This window comes from Gigantopelta aegis, chromosome 8 (assembly GCF_016097555.1).
Source record: "Gigantopelta aegis isolate Gae_Host chromosome 8, Gae_host_genome, whole genome shotgun sequence".
Classification (NCBI taxonomy): domain Eukaryota; kingdom Metazoa; phylum Mollusca; class Gastropoda; order Neomphalida; family Peltospiridae; genus Gigantopelta; species Gigantopelta aegis.
This window is the reverse complement of record NC_054706.1, coordinates 80,376,120-80,398,179: the sequence shown is the minus strand read 5'-3', so window position 1 is coordinate 80,398,179 and position 22,060 is coordinate 80,376,120. Positions and strand designations below refer to the sequence as shown.

At 43.8% G+C, this 22,060-nt stretch overlaps 1 protein-coding gene across 1 annotated transcript in view; it reads left to right on the top strand.

The window, feature by feature from the left end:
* LOC121379352 (chromosome transmission fidelity protein 18 homolog) overlaps positions 1 to 22,060 on the top strand; it is a 55,628-nt gene that overhangs the window by 14,984 nt on the left and 18,584 nt on the right. Inside the window, exons 15-19 of the mRNA XM_041507924.1 lie at positions 2,800 to 2,880; positions 3,469 to 3,580; positions 5,668 to 5,838; positions 9,831 to 9,980; positions 16,248 to 16,378. Of these exons, the coding sequence (XP_041363858.1) occupies positions 2,800 to 2,880; positions 3,469 to 3,580; positions 5,668 to 5,838; positions 9,831 to 9,980; positions 16,248 to 16,378 (645 nt within the window). The remainder of the gene's footprint in view (positions 1 to 2,799; positions 2,881 to 3,468; positions 3,581 to 5,667; positions 5,839 to 9,830; positions 9,981 to 16,247; positions 16,379 to 22,060) is intronic.

The following is a 22,060-nucleotide window of genomic DNA, read 5'->3' as shown; positions in this document are numbered from 1 at the left end:
GGTTGATAAAGTGGGTCTTGAATAAAAGGACATGTCAAAAGGTTGATAAAGTGTGTTGGATAAAAGGACATGTCAAAAGGTTGATAAAGTGGGTCTTGAATAAAAGGACATGTCAAAAGGTTGATAAAGTGTGTTGGATAAAAGGGCATGTCAAAAGGTTGATAAAGTGTGTTGGATAAAATGACATGTCAAAAGGTTGATAAAGTGTGTTGGATAAAAGGGCATGTTGAAAGGTTGATAAAGTGTGTTGGATAAAAGGGCATGTTGAAAGGTTGATAAAGTGTGTTGGATAAAAGGGCATGTCAAAAGGTTGATAAAGTGTGTTGGATAAAAGGACATGTCAAAAGGTTGATAAAGTGTGTTGGATAAAAGGACATGTCAAAAGGTTGATAAAGTGGGTCTTGAATAAAAGGACATGTCAAAAGGTTGATAAAGTGTGTTGGATAAAAGGGCATGTCAAAAGGTTGATAAAGTGTGTTGGATAAAAGGACATGTCAAAAGGTTGATAAAGTGGGTCTTGAATAAAAGGACATGTCAAAAGGTTGATAAAGTGTGTTGGATAAAAGGGCATGTCAAAAGGTTGATAAAGTGTGTTGGATAAAAGGACATGTCAAAAGGTTGATAAAGTGGGTCTTGAATAAAAGGACATGTCAAAGGTTGATAAAGTGTGTTGGATAAAAGGACATGTCAAAAGGTTGATAAAGTGGGTCTTGAATAAAAGGACATGTCAAAAGGTTGATAAAGTGTGTTGGATAAAAGGGCATGTCAAAAGGTTGATAAAGTGTGTTGGATAAAATGACATGTCAAAAGGTTGATAAAGTGTGTTGGATAAAAGGGCATGTTGAAAGGTTGATAAAGTGTGTTGGATAAAAGGGCATGTTGAAAGGTTGATAAAGTGTGTTGGATAAAAGGGCATGTCAAAAGGTTGATAAAGTGTGTTGGATAAAAGGACATGTCAAAAGGTTGATAAAGTGTGTTGGATAAAAGGACATGTCAAAAGGTTGATAAAGTGGGTCTTGAATAAAAGGACATGTCAAAAGGTTGATAAAGTGTGTTGGATAAAAGGGCATGTCAAAAGGTTGATAAAGTGTGTTGGATAAAAGGACATGTCAAAAGGTTGATAAAGTGGGTCTTGAATAAAAGGACATGTCAAAAGGTTGATAAAGTGTGTTGGATAAAAGGACATGTCAAAAGGTTGATAAAGTGGGTCTTGAATAAAAGGACATGTCAAAAGGTTGATAAAGTGTGTTGGATAAAAGGGCATGTCAAAAGGTTGATAAAGTGTGTTGGATAAAATGACATGTCAAAAGGTTGATAAAGTGTGTTGGATAAAAGGACATGTCAAAAGGTTGATAAAGGGCATGTCAAAAGGTTGATAAAGGACATGTCAAAAGGTTGATAAAGTGTGTTGGATAAAAGGACATGTCAAAAGGTTGATAAAGGACATGTCAAAAGGTTGATAAAGTGTGTTGGATAAAAGGGCATGTCAAAAGGTTGATAAAGTGGGTCTTGGATAAAAGGACATGTCAAAAGGTTAATAAAGTGTGTTGGATAAAAGGACATGTCAAAAGGTTGATAAAGGGCATGTCAAAAGGTTGATAAAGGACATGTCAAAAGGTTGATAAAGTGTGTTGGATAAAAGGACATGTCAAAAGGTTGATAAAGTGGGTGTTGGATAAAAGGGCATGTCAAAAGGTTGATAAAGTGTTGGATAAAATGACATGTCAAAAGGTTGATGAAGTGGGTCTTGGATAAAAGGGCATGTCAAAAGGTTGATGAAGTGGGTCTTGGATAAAAGGGCATGTCAAAAGGTTGATGAAGTGGGTCTTGGATAAAATGACATGTCAAAAGGTTGATAAAGTGTGTCTGTATTTTATTCTTCTCTGTTGAGCTTTTATGTTTTTATTTTGATTGTTTATCTGTAACATACCGTATTTGACCGAAAATAAGCCCATGTCTTTGAATAAGCCCCCCTCCGTTTTGATAGCATTTAAGAAATTAGGCCCTCATTCGTAAATAAGCCCACCCCCAACTTCGTCACCTTATAAATAACACGAAATTGCAAGTTTGCTCAAAGTTCATTTAAAAGGTCATACCTCCTGCAGATAATTAAACACAAATGTAACACAATATTTTACCACCAGTGACAATTAGCAGTCTAACAATAACAGTGTGTAACATTGTTTTCAATTTCATGCCTGCAGTATTTCTTTGAAGTATCGAAGCCCAAGTATGAACTAAAAACCAATGTCTATTTTTACCACCACACTGGGTCCGCAGTTAATGCTAATTAAGCAAATACCATATTCTGATTGGCTAAGAACAATAACCTTAGATTGACAATATTTTGTAATGTCAGAAACTTGTGTATACGCTATTGAATTTGTTGTTAATTGCTGTTGTTTTAAGTCTTTTCAGCATTAAATTTTGGATGTAAATAAACAGCACTGGTAAGTAATTGTAACATAGAAGGTGTGATTCTGATAAATAGATACTAGTAAAAAAAAAAAAATTTAATTAATAAACCATTATTATTTATTAATAACAAATGGAACACTAATTAATAGATATGCTACTGAATGTTTTTTTGTTTTCTTCCTAGTTCATTTAATTATTATTATTTATTTTAATTATTATCTTCTTTTTTTTTCTCAACAAAACTGGCCCCTTGTCTGGGAATAAGCCCACCCCATGCTAAGCTCACAATGAGTTGTCTGGGCCCCCTGGGCTTATTTCCGGTCAAATACGGTACATTTTTTATCTTTTTTTTTTCTTTTTTTTCTTTTTTTTTTGATTCAGGACTAATTTTGTGAATGTCCATGACATAGAAGAAGGCCAGGCTGCCAAGACTAAGACATCGAATACGTCTCCCGCCATGAGGTAAATCCTGCTTTTATTGCAACCATACATTGTCTGTGATGATAACTGTTCCTACAATTTAGATGGTGCAATTGATGTTAATATGTTGAGTTTTGTTTTATGTTTTCTCATGTAAAGAAAACCGATACTGAATAAGTATTAAAGGTGAAATTAGTCAAATGTAAGGTCAATCCCTGTGAAGACAACAATAGGTAAATGGTCAATTCCTTCTTAAGTTCACATAATTCTATCCTATTGTCTAATCGAAGCGTGATTGGTTTAGTGCAACCCAATTATAACCATTGATAGATGATGAAATTCCAACCAATTCCACACCATAATTACTTTAAATATTAGAGATTTCAGATTCCATTGATTGATGGTAAAATTCTAACCGATTCCCCACTGTAATTTGTTTAAATATTACTGATTTTCTCCTGTTTTCAGATTCCATTGATTGATGGTAAAATTCTAACCGATTCCCCACTGTAATTTGTTTAAATATTAGAGATTTTCTCATGTTTTCAGATTCCATTGATTGATGGTAAAATTCTAACGGATTCCCCACTGTAATTTGTTTAAATATTACTGATTTTCTCCTGTTTTCAGGTTCCAGCACGTCCTGTGTGTGGTGCAGGCCGCGGGGGAGTACGAGAAGATGGTGCAGGGATTATTTGAGAATTACCTCGCCGCCAAGACCAAGGACACCTACCTAGCCGAGGTCAGTCCTCGCACTGTCACTTCATTTAGTGAATCAGTCCTCACACTGTCACTTCGTTTAGTAAATCAGTCCTCGCACTGTCACTTCATTTAGTGAATCAGTTCTCGCACAGTCACTTCATTTAGTGAATGAATCATTCCTCGCACTGTCACTTCATTTAGTGAATGAATCGGTCCTTGCACTGTCACTTCATTTAGTGAATCAAGCCTCGCACTGTCACTTCAGTTAGTGAATCAGTCCTCGCACTTTCACTTCATTTAGTGAATCAGTCCTCGCACTGTCACTTCATTTAGTGAATCAGTCCTCGCACTGTCACTTCGTTTAGTGAATCGGTCCTTGCACTGTCACTTCGTTTAGTGACTCGGTCCTCACACTGTCACTTCATTTAGTGACTCGGTCCTCACACTGTCACTTCATTTGGTGAATTGGTCCTCACACTGTCACTTTATTTAGTGACTCGGTCCTCACACTGTCACTTCATTTAGTGAATCAGTCCTCGCACTGTCACTTCATTTAGTGAATCGATCCTCACACTGTCACTTCATTTAGTGACTCGGTCCTCACACTGTCACTTCATTTGGTGAATCGGTCCTCACACTCACTTCATTTGGTGAATCAGTCCTCACACTGTCACTTCATTTAGTGAATCAATCCTCACACTCACTTCATTTGGTGAATCAGTCCTCACACTGTCACTTCGTTTAGTGAATCAGTCCTCTCACTGTCACTTCGTTTAGTAAATCAGTCCTCACACTGTCGCTTAATTTAGTGAATCAGTTCTCGCACAGTCACTTCATTTAGTGAATGAATCAGTCCTCACACTGTCACTTCATTTAGTGAATGAATCGGTCCTTGCACTGTCACTTCATTTAGTGAATCAGTCCTCACACTGTCACTTCATTTAGTGAATCAGTCCTCGCACTTTCACTTCATTCAGTGAATGAATCAATCCTCACACTGTCACTTCATTTAGTGAATGAATCAGTCCTCGCACTGCCACTTCATTTAGTGAATCAGTCCTCTCACTGTCACTTCATTTAGTGAATGAATCAGTCCTCGCACTGTCATTACAGGACTTAGGAAAGGAACATCTCCAGACAACCTTTATATAAACATTGCAAAAATAGTAAATTAATTCTAATAAAAATACTTAAAGGCGAAACACCTCAATATCTACTGGATGAAATCTTGCCATATGATAATCCCACTAATCATTTTACACTCAGAAATCAACGTCCATTCACTCCACCAACATGCCATACTAATTCATATAAAAACAGCTTTATTCCTAATACTTTGGAGTTATGGAATGATCTTGACAGTTTAACTCAAAATTAACCATGTCTGTGTACCTATAAAAATTTTTAATAAAAAAGGGGATTCCCAATCCTTCATCTACTCTCTATCTTTATGGAAATTGTAAATGTAACATTATCCATTGTCAGCTTCGTAACTATGCTAGCAAACTTAACTACCATTTATTTTTAAGCCATCTTTCTGATAGCCCAAGCTGTGCATGTGGAGATAACTGTGAAGATAATTTTTATTATTTTTATGTCTAAAGATATGATTTATTTGCATCGTTACAGAATTACCTTGATATGTTAGACATTGATCTACTACTATCCAGGTCAATAAACCTACCAATTGAAGAAAACAATTTAATTTTGAAAGCAGTACATAAATCTATAGCTGAAAGTAAGATATTCGACTTGAACTAACTTATTATTCTCATCTTACTGCGTTAGCTCCAACAATGGGATCATTACTATCATATTGTTTCTCGACTATCCCATTTCTATTCTATCTACTCTCTACCTTTTATTACTATATATTAAAAAATATTAATTATGTTAAATATTTTATGCAATTGGACATTGTTATTATGTTTTATATATATGATTATGAATATTGTCTGATGTCCATCTTGTTTGGGAGACCACTTATATAGGCTCTGCCTGTTGTGCAATCCTTTTGATTCTTTTTTTATCAATAAAATATCTCAAAACAAAGAGGTCGGGTTACATATTTATGAAAGAAGAAAATACTTAAAAAAATTATCTTCAGTTTTACTTGTTTTCTCATAGCTGACGCTGGCGACGGACTGGCTGTGTGACGTGGACCTGATCAGCGAGTACACGGCGCACCAGCAGGATTACCAGCTGATGAAGTACGTCCCCTACCTGGCTGTCACCTTCCACCTGCTCTACGCCTCCTTCCAGCCACCCAAGATACAGTTCCCACGCAGTCAGTACGAGGTACGTCACAGTGTTAAAGATACAGTTCCCTCACAGTCAGTACGAGGTACGTTACAGTCAGTACGAGGTACGTCACAGTTTTAAAGATACAGTTCCCCCACAGTCAGTACGAGGTACGTCACAGTCAGTACGAGGTACGTCACAGTCAGTACGAGGTACGTCACAGTCAGTATGAGGTTCGTCACAGTCCGTACGAGGTATGTCACAGTCAGTACGAGGTACGTCACAGTGTTACAAGATACAGTTCCCCCATAGTCAGTACGAGGTACGTCACAGTCAGTACGAGGGGTGTCACAGTCGGTACGAGGTATGTCACAGTCAGTATGAGGTACGTCACAGTCAGTACGAGGTAAGTATGAGGTACGTCACAGTCAGTACGAGGTACGTCACAGTGTTACAAGATACAGTTCCCTCACAGTCAGTACGAGGTACGTCACAGTCAGTATGAGGTATGTCACAGTCAGTACGAGGTACGTCACAGTTAGTACGAGGTACGTCACAGTGTTACAAGATACAGTTCCCTCACAGTCAGTACGAGGTACGTCACAGTCAGTACGAGGTACGTCACAGTGTTACAAGATACGTTCCCCCACAGTCAGTACGAGATACGTCACAGTGTTACAAGATACAGTTCCCTCACTGTCAGTACGAGGTACGTCACAGTCAGTACGAGGTACGTCACAGTCAGTACGAGGTACGTCACAGTCAGTACGAGGTATGTCACAGTCAGTACGAGGTACGTCACAGTCAGTACGAGGTACGTCACAGTCAGTACGAGGTACGTCACAGTGTTACAAGATACAGTTCCCCCATAGTCAGTACGAGGTACGTCACAGTCAGTACGAGGGGTGTCACAGTCGGTACGAGGTATGTCACAGTCAGTATGAGGTACGTCACAGTCAGTACGAGGTACGTCACAGTCAGTACGAGGTACGTCACAGTCAGTACGAGGTACGTCACAGTCAGTACGAGGTACGTCACAGTCAGTACGAGGTATGTCACAGTCAGTACGAGGTACGTCACAGTCAGTACGAGGTACGTCACAGTCAGTACGAGGTACGTCACAGTGTTACAAGATACAGTTCCCCCATAGTCAGTACGAGGTACGTCACAGTCAGTACGAGGGGTGTCACAGTCGGTACGAGGTATGTCACAGTCAGTATGAGGTACGTCACAGTCAGTACGAGGTAAGTATGAGGTACGTCACAGTCAGTACGAGGTACGTCACAGTGTTACAAGATACAGTTCCCTCACAGTCAGTACGAGGTACGTCACAGTCAGTATGAGGTATGTCACAGTCAGTACGAGGTACGTCACAGTTAGTACGAGGTACGTCACAGTGTTACAAGATACAGTTCCCTCACAGTCAGTACGAGGTACGTCACAGTCAGTCAGTACGAGGTACGTCACAGTGTTACAAGATACGTTCCCCCACAGTCAGTACGAGATACGTCACAGTGTTACAAGATACAGTTCCCTCACTGTCAGTACGAGGTACGTCACAGTCAGTACGAGGTACGTCACAGTCAGTACGAGGTATGTCACAGTCAGTACGAGGTACGTCACAGTCAGTACGAGGTACGTCACAGTCAGTACGAGGTATGTCACAGTCAGTACGAGGTACGTCACAGTCAGTACGAGGTACGTCACAGTCAGTACGAGGTATGTCACAGTCAGTACGAGGTACGTCACAGTCAGTACGAGGTATGTCACAGTCAGTACGAGGTACGTCACAGTCAGTACGAGGTACGTCACAGTCAGTACGAGGTACGTCACAGTCAGTACAAGGTACGTTTCAATCAGTACGAGGTACGTCACAGTCAGTACGAGGTACGTCACAGTGTTACAAGATACAGTTCCCCCACAGTCAGTACGAGGTACGTCACAGTGTTACAAGATACAGTTCCCACGCAGTCAGTACGAGGTACGTCACAGTCAGTACGAGGTACGTCACAGTCAGTACGAGGTACGTCACAGTGTTACAAGATACAGTTCCCTCACAGTCAGTACGAGGTACACCACAGTCAGTACGAGGTACACCACAGTCAGTATAAGGTACGTCACAGTCAGTACGAGGTACGTCACAGTGTTACAAGATACAGTTCCCCCACAGTCAGTATGAGGTATGTCACAGTCAGTACGAGGTACGTTACAGTATTACAAGATACGTTCCCCCACAGTCAGTACGAGGTACGTCACAGTATTACAAGATACAGTTCCCCCACAGTCAGTACGAGGTACGTCACAGTCAGTACGAGGTACGTCACAGTCAGTACAAGGTACGTTTCAATCAGTACGAGGTACGTCACAGTCAGTACGAGGTACGTCACAGTATTACAAGATACAGTTCCCCCACAGTCAGTACGAGGTACGTCACAGTCAGTACGAGGTACGTCACAGTCAGTACAAGGTACGTTTCAATCAGTACGAGGTACGTCACAGTCAGTACGAGGTACGTCACAGTCAGTACGAGGTACGTCACAGTCAGTACAAGGTACGTCACAGTCAGTACAAGGTACGTCACAGTCAGTACAAGGTACGTCACAGTCAGTACAAGGTACGTTTCAATCAGTACGAGGTACGTCACAGTCAGTACAAGGTACGTCACAGTCAGTACGAGGTACGTCACAGTCAGTACGAGGTACGTCACAGTCAGTACGAGGTACGTCACAGTCAGTACGAGGTACGTCACAGTCAGTACAAGGTACGTCACAGTCAGTACGAGGTACGTCACAGTCAGTACGAGGTACGTCACAGTCAGTACGAGGTACGTCACAGTGTTACAAGATACAGTTCCCCCACAGTCAGTACGAGGTACGTCACAGTCAGTACGAGGTACGTTACAGTCAGTATGAGGTACGTCACAGTCAGTACGAGGTACGTCACAGTCAGTACGAGGTACGTCACAGTCAGTACGAGGTACGTTACAGTCAGTACGAGGTACGTCACAGTCAGTACGAGGTACGTCACAGTCAGTACGAGGTACGTCACAGTCAGTACAAGGTACGTTACAGTGTTAAAGATACAGTTCCCTCACAGTCAGTACGAGGTACGTTACAGTCAGTACGAGGTACGTTACAGTCAGTACGAGGTACGTTACAGTCAGTACGAGGTACATCACAGTGTTAAAGATACAGTTCCCTCACAGTCAGTACGAGGTACGTTACAGTCAGTACGAGGTACGTTACAGTCAGTACGAGGTACGTCACAGTGTTACAAGATACAGTTCCCCCACAGTCAGTACGAGGTAAGTATGAGGTACGTTACAGTCAGTACGAGGTACGTCACAGTGTTAAAGATACAGTTCCCCCACAGTCAGTACGAGGTACGTCACAGTCAGTACGAGGTATGTCACAGTCAGTACGAGGTACGTCACAGTATTACAAGATACAGTTCCCCCACAGTCAGTACGAGGTATGTCACAGTCAGTACTGACCCACTGACCAACAAAAGTTAGGATCAACCAGTTTGTTACATTTTAATGGTTTTTAGGGAAAGAGAAGGCAGTGCTGTTGTCTTTCTCTTCCCAGGTAGGTGATAAAACTCCTCCCAGGTAGGTGATAAAACTCCTCCCAGGTAGTAGTATATACCAGGATAGGAACCCAGTACCTGTTAACGTTACAGTCAGTGCAATAAGTCACTAATGACTCGATTGTGGTATGTGGTGTCCTGTCTGTGCGAAAGTAAATATAAAATATTCCGTGCTGCTGATGGAAAAATGCAGCAGGTTTCCTGTAAAGACTATATGTCAGAATTACCAAGTATTTCACAATCAATAGCTGAAGATTAATAAATCAGTGTGGTCTTGTTCTGTTGTTAAACAAGACAAACTACTGTCCACCATACTACCGAAGCTGGTATAAAGGGACTATATTAAAATGAGGTTGAGTGGACTGTACCAGTCTAAAATCAGATAATGGAGACTCTTCACTAATGAGACACAATTTTAAAATAAAATAGCATGCACCGTTCACTGAATGAATTTTTTCCAGAACTGGATGAAGCAGACGAAGTGTGTGAACTTGGTTACCTCTCTTATGACCGACATGCCGCCCGCTGTGAAGAAGTTTCTCAGTTTGTCCACCATGATCCTTGATGTGCTTCCTCCATTCCTGGGAATCATACACCCGTCTCTACGACCGGTAGGTAGTTATACACCTGTCTCTACGACCGGTAGGTAGTCTGTACACCCGTGTCTACGGCCGGTAGGTTGTCTGTACACCCATCTATATGGCCAGTAGGTTGTCTGTACACCCGTGTCTATGGCCGGTAGGTTGTCTGTACACCCGTCTATACGGCCGGTAGGTTGTCTGTACACCCGTGTCTACAGCCGGTAGATTGTCTGTACACCTGTGTCTACAGCCGGTAGGTTGTCTGTACACCCGTCTCTACGGCCGGTAGGTTGTCTGTACACCCGTGTCTATGGCCGGTAGGTTGTCTGTACACCCGTCTCTACGGCCGGTAGGTTGTCTGTACACCCGTGTCTACGGCCGGTAGGTTGTCTGTACACCCGTGTCTACGGCCGGTAGGTTGTCTGTACACCCATGTCTATGGCCGGTAGGTTGTCTGTACACCCGTGTCTATGGCCGGTAGGTTCTCTGTACACCCGTGTCTACGGCCGGTAGGTTGTCTGTATACCCATCTCTACGGCCGGTAGGTTCTCTGTACACCCGTGTCTACGGTCGGTAGGTTGTCTGTACACTCGTATCTACGGCCGGTAGGTTGTCTGTACACTCGTCTCTACGGCCGGTAGGTTGTCTGTACACCCATCTCTACGGCCGGTAGGTTGTCTGTACACCCGTGTCTACAGCCGGTAGGTTGTCTGTACACCCGTCTCTACAGCCGGTAGGTAGTCTGTAAACCCATGTCTACAGCCGGTAGGTTGCCTGTACACCCGTGTCTATGGCCGGTAGCTTCTCTGTACACCCGTGTCTACGGCCGGTAGGTTGTCTGTATACCCATCTCTACGGCCGGTAGGTTGTCTGTACACCCGTCTCTACGGCCGGTAGGTTGTCTGTACACCCGTCTCTACGGCCGGTAGGTTGTCTGTACACCCGTGTCTACGGCCGGTAGGTTGTCTGTACACCCGTGTCTACGGCCGGTAGGTTGTCTGTACACCCGTCTCTGCGGCTGGTAGGTTGTCTGTACACTCGTGTCTATGGCCGGTAGGTTCTCTGTACACCCGTGTCTACGGCCGGTAGGTTGTCTGTACACCCGTCTCTGCGGCTGGTAGGTTGTCTGTACACTCGTCTCTGCGGCCGGTAGGTTGTCTGTACACTCGTGTCTACGGCCGGTAGGTTGTCTGTACACTCGTATCTACGGCCGGTATGTTGTCTGTACACTCGTATCTACGGCCGGTAGGTTGTCTGTACACTCGTATCTACGGCCGGTAGGTTGTCTGTACACCCGTGTCTACGGCCGGTAGGTTGTCTGTACACCAGTCTCTACGGCCGGTAGGTTGTCTGTACTCCCGTGTCTACGGCCGGTAGGTTGTCTGTACACCCGTGTCTACGGCCGGTAGGTTGTCTGTACACCCGTCTCTACGGCCGGTAGGTTGTCTGTACACCCATCTCTACGGCCGGTAGGTAGTCTGTACACTAGTGTCTACGGCTGGTAGGTAGTCTGTACACTAGTGTCTACGGCCGGTAGGTAGTCTGTACACCTGTGTCTACAGCCGGTAGGTTGTCTGTACACCCGTCTCTACAGCCGGTAGGTACTCTGTACACCCGTCTCTACGGCCGGTAGGTTGTCTGTACACCCGTGTCTACAGCCGGTAGGTAGTCTGTACACCCGTCTCTACGGTCGGTAGGTAGTCTGTACACTAGTCTCTACGGCCGGTAGGTAGTCTGTACACCAGTCTCTACGGCCGGTAGGTTGTCTGTACACCCGTGTCTACAGCCGGTAGGTTGTCTGTACACCCGTCTCTACAGCCGGTAGGTAATCTGTACACCCGTCTCTACGGCCGGTAGGTTGTCTGTACACCCGTCTCTACGGCCGGTAGGTTGTCTGTACACCCGTCTCTACGGCCGGTAGGTAGTCTGTACACTAGTCTCTACGGCCGGTAGGTAGTCTGTACACTAGTGTCTACGGCCGGTAGGTAGTCTGTACACCCGTGTCTACAGCCGGTAGGTTGTCTGTACACCCGTCTCTACAGCCGGTAGGTAGTCTGTACACCCGTGTCTACAGCCGGTAGGTTGTCTGTACATCCGTGTCTACAGCCGGTAGGTAGTCTGTACACCCGTGTCTACAGCCGGTAGGTAGTCTGTACACCCGTGTCTACAGCCGGTAGGTAGTCTGTACACCCGTGTCTACAGCCGGTAGGTAGTCTGTACACCCGTGTCTACAGCCGGTAGGTAGTCTGTACAACCGTGTCTACAGCCGGTAGGTTGTCTGTACACCCGTGTCTACAGCCGGTAGGTAGTCTGTACACCCGTGTCTACAGCCGGTAGGTAGTCTGTACACCCGTGTCTACAGCCGGTAGGTAGTCTGTACACCCGTGTCTACAGCCGGTAGGTTGTCTGTACACCCGTCTATACGGCCGGTAGGTAGTCTGTACACCCGTGTCTACAGCCGGTAGGTTGTCTGTACACCCGTCTCTACAGCCGGTAGGTAGTCTCTACACCCATCTCTACGGCTGGTAGGTAGTCTGTACACCCGTCTCTATGGCCGGTAGGTAGTCTGTACACCCGTCTCTACAGCTGGTAGGTAGTCTCTACACCCATCTCTACGGCCGGTAGGTAGTCTGTACACCAGTCTCTATGGCCGGTAGGTAGTCTGTACACCCGTCTCTACAGCCGGTAGGTAGTCTCTACACCCATCTCTACGGCCGGTAGGTAGTCTGTACAGCCGGTAGGTAGTCTGTACACCCATCTCTATGGCTGGTAGGTAGTCTCTACACCCATCTCTACGGCTGGTAGGTAGTCTGTACAGCCGGTAGGTTGTCTGTACACCCGTCTATACGGCCGGTAGGTAGTCTGTACACCCGTCTCTATGGCCGGTAGGTAGTCTGTACACCCGTCTCTACAGCCGGTAGGTAGTCTCTACACCCATCTCTACGGCTGGTAGGTAGTCTGTACAGCCGGTAGGTAGTCTGTACACCCGTCTCAACAGCCGGTAGGTAGTCTCTACACCCATCTCTACGGCTGGTAGGTAGTCTGTACAGCCGGTAGGTAGTCTGTACACCCATCTCTACGGCTGGTAGGTAGTCTGTACACCCGTCTCTATGGCCGGTAGGTAGTCTCTACAGCCGGTAGGTAGTCTCTACACCCATCTCTACGGCTGGTAGGTAGTCTGTACAGCCGGTAGGTAGTCTGTACACCCGTCTCTACAGCCGGTAGGTAGTCTCTACACCCATCTCTACGGCTGGTAGGTAGTCTGTACAGCCGGTAGGTAGTCTGTACACCCGTCTCTACAGCCGGTAGGTAGTCTCTACACCCATCTCTACGGCTGGTAGGTAGTCTGTACACCCGTCTCTATGGCCGGTAGGTAGTCTGTACACCCGTCTCTACAGCCGGTAGGTAGTCTCTACACCCATCTCTACGGCTGGTAGGTAGTCTGTACAGCCGGTAGGTAGTCTGTACACCCATCTCTACGGCTGGTAGGTAGTCTGTACACCAGTCTCTATGGCCGGTAGGTGTATTTATAAAGTGAAGAAGCTTGTATGAAGTTTGAGAGTTGTGTTTGATAGGTGAACACCCAGCTGTACAGTAAGCAAGAGAAGGAGGAGATGGCCAACGTTTGCTGTGTGTTTATAAAGTGATGAAGCTTGTATGAAGTTTGAGAGTTGTGTTTGATAGGTGAACACCCAGCTGTACAGTAAGCTAGAGAAGGAGGAGATGGCCAACGTTTGCTGTGTGTTTATAAAGTGATGAAGCTTGTATGAAGTTTGAGAGTTGTGTTTGATAGGTGAACACCCAGCTGTACAGTAAGCGAGAGAAGGAGGAGATGGCCAACGTTTGCTGTGTGTTTATAAAGTGATGAAGCTTGTATGAAGTTTGAGAGTTGTGTTTGATAGGTGAACACCCAGCTGTACAGTAAGCTAGAGAAGGAGGAGATGGCCAACGTTTGCTGTGTGTTTATAAAGTGATGAAGCTTGTATGAAGTTTGAGAGTTGTGTTTGATAGGTGAACACCCAGCTGTACAGTAAGCAAGAGAAGGAGGAGATGGCCAACGTTTGCTGTGTGTTTATAAAGTGATGAAGCTTGTATGAAGTTTGAGAGTTGTGTTTGATAGGTGAACACCCAGCTGTACAGTAAGCTAGAGAAGGAGGAGATGGCCAACGTTTGCTGTGTGTTTATAAAGTGATGAAGCTTGTATGAAGTTTGAGAGTTGTGTTTGATAGGTGAACACCCAGCTGTACAGTAAGCTAGAGAAGGAGGAGATGGCCAACGTTTGCTGTGTGTTTATAAAGTGATGAAGCTTGTATGAAGTTTGAGAGTTGTGTTTGATAGGTGAACACCCAGCTGTACAGTAAGCGAGAGAAGGAGGAGATGGCCAACGTTTGCTGTGTGTTTATAAAGTGATGAAGCTTGTATGAAGTTTGAGAGTTGTGTTTGATAGGTGAACACCCAGCTGTACAGTAAGCGAGAGAAGGAGGAGATGGCCAACGTTTGCTGTGTGTTTATAAAGTGATGAAGCTTGTATGAAGTTTGAGAGTTGTGTTTGATAGGTGAACACCCAGCTGTACAGTAAGCGAGAGAAGGAGGAGATGGCCAACGTTTGCTGTGTGTTTATAAAGTGATGAAGCTTGTATGAAGTTTGAGAGTTGTGTTTGATAGGTGAACACCCAGCTGTACAGTAAGCGAGAGAAGGAGGAGATGGCCAACGTTTGCTGTGTGTTTATAAAGTGATGAAGCTTGTATGAAGTTTCAGAGTTGTGTTTGATAGGTGAACACCCAGCTGTACAGTAAGCGAGAGAAGGAGAAGATGGCCAACGTTTGCTGTGTGTTTATAAAGTGATGAAGCTTGTATGAAGTTTGAGAGTTGTGTTTGATAGGTGAACACCCAGCTGTACAGTAAGCGAGAGAAGGAGGAGATGGCCAACGTTTGCTGTGTGTTTATAAAGTGATGAAGCTTGTATGAAGTTTGAGAGTTGCGTTTGATAGGTGAACACCCAGCTGTACAGTAAGCGAGAGAAGGAGAAGATGGCCAACGTTTGCTGTGTGTTTATAAAGTGATGAAGCTTGTATGAAGTTTGAGAGTTGTGTTTGATAGGTGAACACCCAGCTGTACAGTAAGCGAGAGAAAGAGGAGATCGCCAACGTTTGCTGTGTGTTTATAAAGTGATGAAGCTTGTATCGAGTTTGAGAGTTGTGTTTGATAGATGAACACCCAGCTGTACAGCAAGCGAGAGGAGGAGATGGCCAACGTTTGCTGTGTGTTTATAAAGTGATGAAGCTTGTATGAAGTTTGAGAGTTGTGTTTGATAGGTGAACACCCAGCTGTACAGCAAGCGAGAGAAGGAGGAGATGGCCAACATTTGCTGTGTGTTTATAAAGTGATGAAGCTTGTATGAAGTTTGAGAGTTGTGTTTGATAGGTGAACATCCAGCTGTACAGTAAGCGAGAGAAGGAGGAGATGGCCAACGTTTGCTGTGTGTTTATAAAGTGATGAAGCTTGTATGAAGTTTGAGAGTTGTGTTTGATAGGTGAACACCCAGCTGTACAGTAAGCTAGAGAAGGAGGAGATGGCCAACGTTTGCTGTGTGTTTATAAAGTGATGAAGCTTGTATGAAATTTGAGAGTTGTGTTTGATAGGTGAACACCCAGCTGTACAGTAAGCGAGAGAAGGAGGAGATGGCCAACGTTTGCTGTGTGTTTATAAAGTGATGAAGCTTGTATCAAGTTTGAGAGTTGTGTTTGGTAGGTGAACACCCAGCTGTACAGTAAGCGAGAGAAGGAGGAGATGGCCAACGTTTGCTGTGTGTTTATAAAGTGATGAAGCTTGTATGAAGTTTGAGAGTTGTGTTTGATAGGTGAACACCCATCTGTACAGTAAGCGAGAGAAGGAGGAGATGGCCAACGTTTGCTGTGTGTTTATAAAGTGATGAAGCTTGTATGAAGTTTGAGAGTTGTGTTTGATAGGTGAACACCCAGCTGTACAGTAAGCGAGAGAAGGAGGAGATTGCCAACGTTTGCTGTGTGTTTATAAAGTGATGAAGCTTGTATCAAGTTTGAGAGTTGTGTTTGGTAGGTGAACGCCCAGCTGTACAGTAAGCGAGAGAAGGAGGAGATGGCCAACGTTTGCTGTGTGTTTATAAAGTGATGAAGCTTGTATGAAGTTTGAGAGTTGTGTTTGGTAGGTGAACACCCAGCTGTACAGTAAGCGAGAGAAGGAGGAGATGACCAACATTTGCTGTGTGTTTATAAAGTGATGAAGCTTGTATCAAGTTTGAGAGTTGTGTTTGGTAGGTGAACACCCAGCTGTACAGTAAGCGAGAGAAGGAGGAGATGGCCAACCTGGTGAGCATCATGATCGCGTACAACCTGACGTACCACCAGGAGAAAACGCCGGAAGGGCAGTACACGTATCTACTCAACCCGTGAGTGTTTGGATGGGGCATTTTAACTCTTTAATGATGGTGCTGCAAATAAACACTTTATATTATTGACATTACAGTTGTGTATTTTGAATGGTGCATGTAACTACTGGATCATTCCTTGTCAAATCACCCCAAAAAAGAGGAATTTTTAACCTCACCCCCCTCAGATTAAGTAACCACTGGTCCACATCTCTTGAATGGAAATTGCCCAGTGATTCCCAATCTGCCATTAGTTTTTGGGTAGATTTAAGTTAAAGTGTGATGACCTTTTGTCCTTGTTGCCCTCGTGACCTTGAAATGAAAATTGGTCAGAATTATAGCCCAACATGTTTTCTATAAAATATAACAGAACTAGAGGTGTAATTTTTCTCTGTAGTCCACAAAAGCAAATAAAAAAACCTTCTCCATGCAATTTAACTTCAATTTAGTTAGTACCCCATTAGGATAATTCCCACTGACTATGAGTACACATTGAATGTTCTTGAAATTTGGCGCACACATACTACTGACCATATTGAACAATAATTTATGGAAATTAAAACAGTTGACTCTCTCAGATGTTTGTAAAAGTCATGCCCATATTGACGATTTATGTCAAATTTGTCAGTATTGCAAATATTGGAATGTTCTAAGTATATACCCCAAACCTCAACTAGAGATGATATATACCATAATTATGAAATGTAGGCCCCTAACTGACCAGTTTCCATGTGTTATAATGAATGCATTCATTCTATGGAAACCTAGTCCATAGATACTGTTCTATGCTTTAGTACATATAAAGTGTTATAATGAATGCATTCATTCTATGGAAACCTAGTCCATAGATACTGTTCTGTGCTTTAGTACATATAAAGTAACGTTAATTTAACACCAGGTGTGAACCACTAACAACCACATGTTCATCAGGTTAAAACAATGGGGAAAGTTCTGGGGTGTTTTTATTTCAAATTCACAGCTTTCTTAGGCTGCTTCCGAAAATGTAAGTTTACATATATTATTCTAAAACACTTCTAATACTTTAGATTGTAACTTATACAATAAATCAATCCTTGGTATACTGTAATTAATTAAAACATGTTCAAGTTTGTTTGTGTCCTGTCATAGATAGACTTGATACAGGTAGTCTATATAGTAAGCCAAGTGTTTGGAGTCCACCCCTCTATCGATAATGTAGACAGACTAATGCAGCATTGACATCTGAACTGATGCACAATCTCTTGTCATCTTCCATTGATCCATCATATTTCTCCTCAACAATGATACCTGGCTCGATTTCAATTTCATGTTGAACATGTGTAATTTTAATTACACATTCACAGCAGAACTTTTCACCAGGAACTACATGTTTGGAGGATTAACACATTTTCAGATATATATCTGAGGTCACAACACGTAGTTTTAGTCCTTGGTTTTGCATGGCACTTCCATGGATGATAACATTTTGTCTTCAGTTGTGAACTTTCCCCATTGTTTTAACTTGATGAACATGTTTTATCTTGATGAACATTGTTTTAACTTGATGAACATGTTTTAACTTGATGAACATGTTTTAACTTGATGAACATGTTTTATCTTGATGAACATTGTTTTAACTTGATGAACATTGTTTTAACTTGATGAACATGTGCTTGTTTTGGGTTCACACTTTGGGTTTAAGGGGCTCAGAAACTTCTACCTGGAGTTACATCTGGAGTTACATGAATGTAACTATGTACTAAAGCATAGAACAGTATCCATGGTAACTGATCAGTTAGGGGCCTACATTTTGTAATTAAGGTGTATATCATCTATAACTGAGGTTTGGGGTATATACTTACAACATTCCAATATTTGCTATATTCACAAATTTGCCATAAATTGTCAATATGGGCATGGCTTAAAGTTTTTTAATTTCCAAATTTAATTATTGTTCAGTATGGTCAATAGTATGTGTGTCAAATTTCAGGAACGTTCAATGTCTGCTCATAATTAGCAGGAATTGCATGGAAAATGTTTTTTCAATTTGCTTTTGTGGACTACAGAGGAATATTACACCTCTAGTTCTGTTACATTTCGTAGAAAACATGTTGGGCTATAATTTTGACCAATTTTCATTTGAAGGTCATGAGGGCAAAAAGGTCAAATTCAAGGTCAAAGTGAAGGTCAAAAGGTCATCACACTTTAAACTACATCTACATAAAAACTAATGGCAGATTTGGAATCCTTGGGCAATTTCCATTTTAGAGATGCCATCAAGATTGGACCAGTAGTTACTTAATTATGGACGTTCAAATATAGGGCCCCCACCACCCTCACCCCCAAATTTTCGTGATTTTTGCCAAAATGGGCGGGCTGTAGCACTCAAACCGTTGGTCCGATTGAGCTCATCTTTGAAAATTAAGCATTTTGAGACAAAATCTGCCTAGAAACCCAAGTTTCAACGAAATCAGGGGGGGGGGGGGGGGGTTAAACCCACTGGGTGATCTGACACGGAATGACTCTACTATGTTTAGAAATAGGTCATGCCCTGATGTAACATGCAGTTAAATGGGTTATACTACATTGGCCATTTACTTTGTTCTTATGAAGGCCTTAGAAATGTTGTTGTGTCTTGTCTTTGGATAAAACATGGTTTGTTAGTCCTCGCCGGTCCAACCAGAGACACTATAGGTTTCACATCTCTGTCCTTCTGTCTGTTTGTCTGTCTGTCTGTCTGTCTACCAGTCCAACTAGAGGGGACTATAGGTTTCATCTCCATCCTGTCTGTCTGTCTGTCTACCAGTCCAACTAGAGGGGATTATAGGTTTCATCTCTGTCCTGTCTGTCTGTCTGTCTGTCTACCAGTCCAACTAGAGGGGACTATAGGTTTCATCTCCGTCCTGTCTGTCTGTCTGTCTGTCTACCAGTCCAACTAGAGGGGATTATAGGTTTCATCTCTGTCCTGTCTGTCTGTCTACCAGTCCAACTAGAGGGGACTATAGGTTTCATCTCCGTCCTGTCTGTCTGTCTGTCTGTCTACCAGTCCAACTAGAGGGGACTATAGGTTTCATCTCCGTCCTGTCTGTCTGTCTGTCTGTCTACCAGTCCAACTGGAGGGGACTATAGGTTTCATCTCCGTCCTGTCTGTCTGTCTGTCTACCAGTCCAACTAGAGGGGACTATAGGTTTCATCTCCATCCTGTCTGTCTGTCTACCAGTCCAACTAGAGGGGATTATAGGTTTCATCTCTGTCCTGTCTGTCTGTCTGTCTGTCTACCAGTCCAACTAGAGGGGATTATAGGTTTCATCTCTGTCCTGTCTGTCTGTCTGTCTGTCTACCAGTCCAACTAGAGGGGACTATAGGTTTCATCTCCGTCCTGTCTGTCTGTCTGTCTGTCTACCAGTCCAACTAGAGGGGATTATAGGTTTCATCTCTGTCCTGTCTGTCTGTCTACCAGTCCAACTAGAGGGGACTATAGGTTTCATCTCCGTCCTGTCTGTCTGTCTGTCTGTCTACCAGTCCAACTAGAGGGGATTATAGGTTTCATCTCTGTCCTGTCTGTCTGTCTACCAGTCCAACTAGAGGGGACTATAGGTTTCATCTCCGTCCTGTCTGTCTGTCTGTCTGTCTACCAGTCCAACTAGAGGGGACTATAGGTTTCATCTCCGTCCTGTCTGTCTGTCTGTCTGTCTACCAGTCCAACTGGAGGGGACTATAGGTTTCATCTCCGTCCTGTCTGTCTGTCTGTCTACCAGTCCAACTAGAGGGGACTATAGGTTTCATCTCCATCCTGTCTGTCTGTCTACCAGTCCAACTAGAGGGGATTATAGGTTTCATCTCTGTCCTGTCTGTCTGTCTGTCTGTCTACCAGTCCAACTAGAGGGGATTATAGGTTTCATCTCTGTCCTGTCTGTCTGTCTGTCTGTCTACCAGTCCAACTAGAGGGGACTATAGGTTTCATCTCCGTCCTGTCTGTCTGTCTGTCTGTCTACCAGTCCAACTAGAGGGGATTATAGGTTTCATCTCTGTCCTGTCTGTCTGTCTACCAGTCCAACTAGAGGGGACTATAGGTTTCATCTCCGTCCTGTCTGTCTGTCTGTCTGTCTACCAGTCCAACTAGAGGGGATTATAGGTTTCATCTCTGTCCTGTCTGTCTGTCTGTCTGTCTACCAGTCCAACTAGAGGGGATTATAGGTTTCATCTCCGTCCTGTCTGTCTGTCTGTCTGTCTACCAGTCCAACTAGAGGGGACTATAGGTTTCATCTCCGTCCTGTCTGTCTGTCTACCAGTCCAACTAGAGGGGATTATAGGTTTCATCTCTGTCCTGCAGTCCAACTAGAGGGGATTATAGGTTTCATCTCCGTCCTGTCTGTCTGTCTGTCTGTCTGTTTGTCTACCGCTTGAACCAGATGGACTATAGGTTTCATCTTCGTCCTTCTGTCTGTCTGTCTGTCTGTCTGTCTGTCTGTCTACCAGTCCAACCTGAGGGGACTATAAGTTTCATCTCCGTCCTGTCTGTTTGTCTACCGGTTGAACCAGATGGACTATAGGTTTCATCTTCGTCCTTCTGTCTGTCTGTCTGTCTGTCAGTCCAATCTGAAGGGACTGTAGGTTTTATCTCCATCGTATCTGTCTGTCTAACTGCCTGCCATTTGAACCAGAGGGGATTATAGGTTTCATCTCCGTCCTTCTGTCTGTCTGTCTGTCAGTCCAACCTGAGGGGACTGTAGGTTTCATTTCCATCGTATCTGTCTGTCTACCATTTGAACCAGAGGGGATTATAGGTTTCATCTCCGTCCTTCTGTCTGTCTGTCTACCAGTCCAACTAGAGGGGACTATAGGTTTCATCTCCATCCTGTCTGTCTGTCTGTCTGTCTACCAGTCCAACTAGCGGGGACTATAGGTTTCATCTCTGTCCTGTCTGTCTGTCTGTCTGTCTACCAGTCCAACTAGAGGGGTTTCATCTCCGTCCTGTCTGTCTGTCTACCAGTCCAACTGGAGGAGACTATAGGTTTCATCTCCGTCCTGTCTGTCTGTCTACCGGTGAACCAGATGGACTATAGGTTTCATCTTCGTCCTTCTGTATGTCTGTCTGTCTACCAGTCCAACCTGAGGGGACTATAAGTTTCATCTCCGTCCTGTCTGTTTGTCTACCAGTCCAACTAGAGGGGATTCATCTCCGTCCTGTCTGTCTGTCTACCAGTCCAACTGGAGGAGACTATAGGTTTCATCTCCGTCCTGTCTGTCTGTCTACCGGTTGAACCAGATGGACTATAGGTTCCATCTTCGTCCTTCTGTCTGTCTGTCTGTCTACCAGTCCAACCTGAGGGGACTATAAGTTTCATCTCCGTCCTGTTTGTTTGTCTACCAGTCCAACTAGAGGGGTTTCATCTCCGTCCTGTCTGTCTGTCTACCAGTCCAACTGGAGGAGACTATAGGTTTCATCTCTGTCCTGTCTGTCTGTCTACCGGTTGAACCAGATGGACTATAGGTTTCATCTTCGTCCTTCTGTCTGTCTGTCTGTCTGTCTGTCTACCAGTCCAACCTGAGGGGACTATAAGTTTCATCTCCGTACTGTCTGTTTGTCTACCGGTTGAACCAGATGGACTATAGGTTTCATCTTCGTCCTTCTGTCTGTCTGTCTGTCTGTCTGTCTGTCAGTCAGTCCAATCTGAAGGGACTGTAGGTTTTATCTCCATCGTATCTGTCTGTCTAACTGCC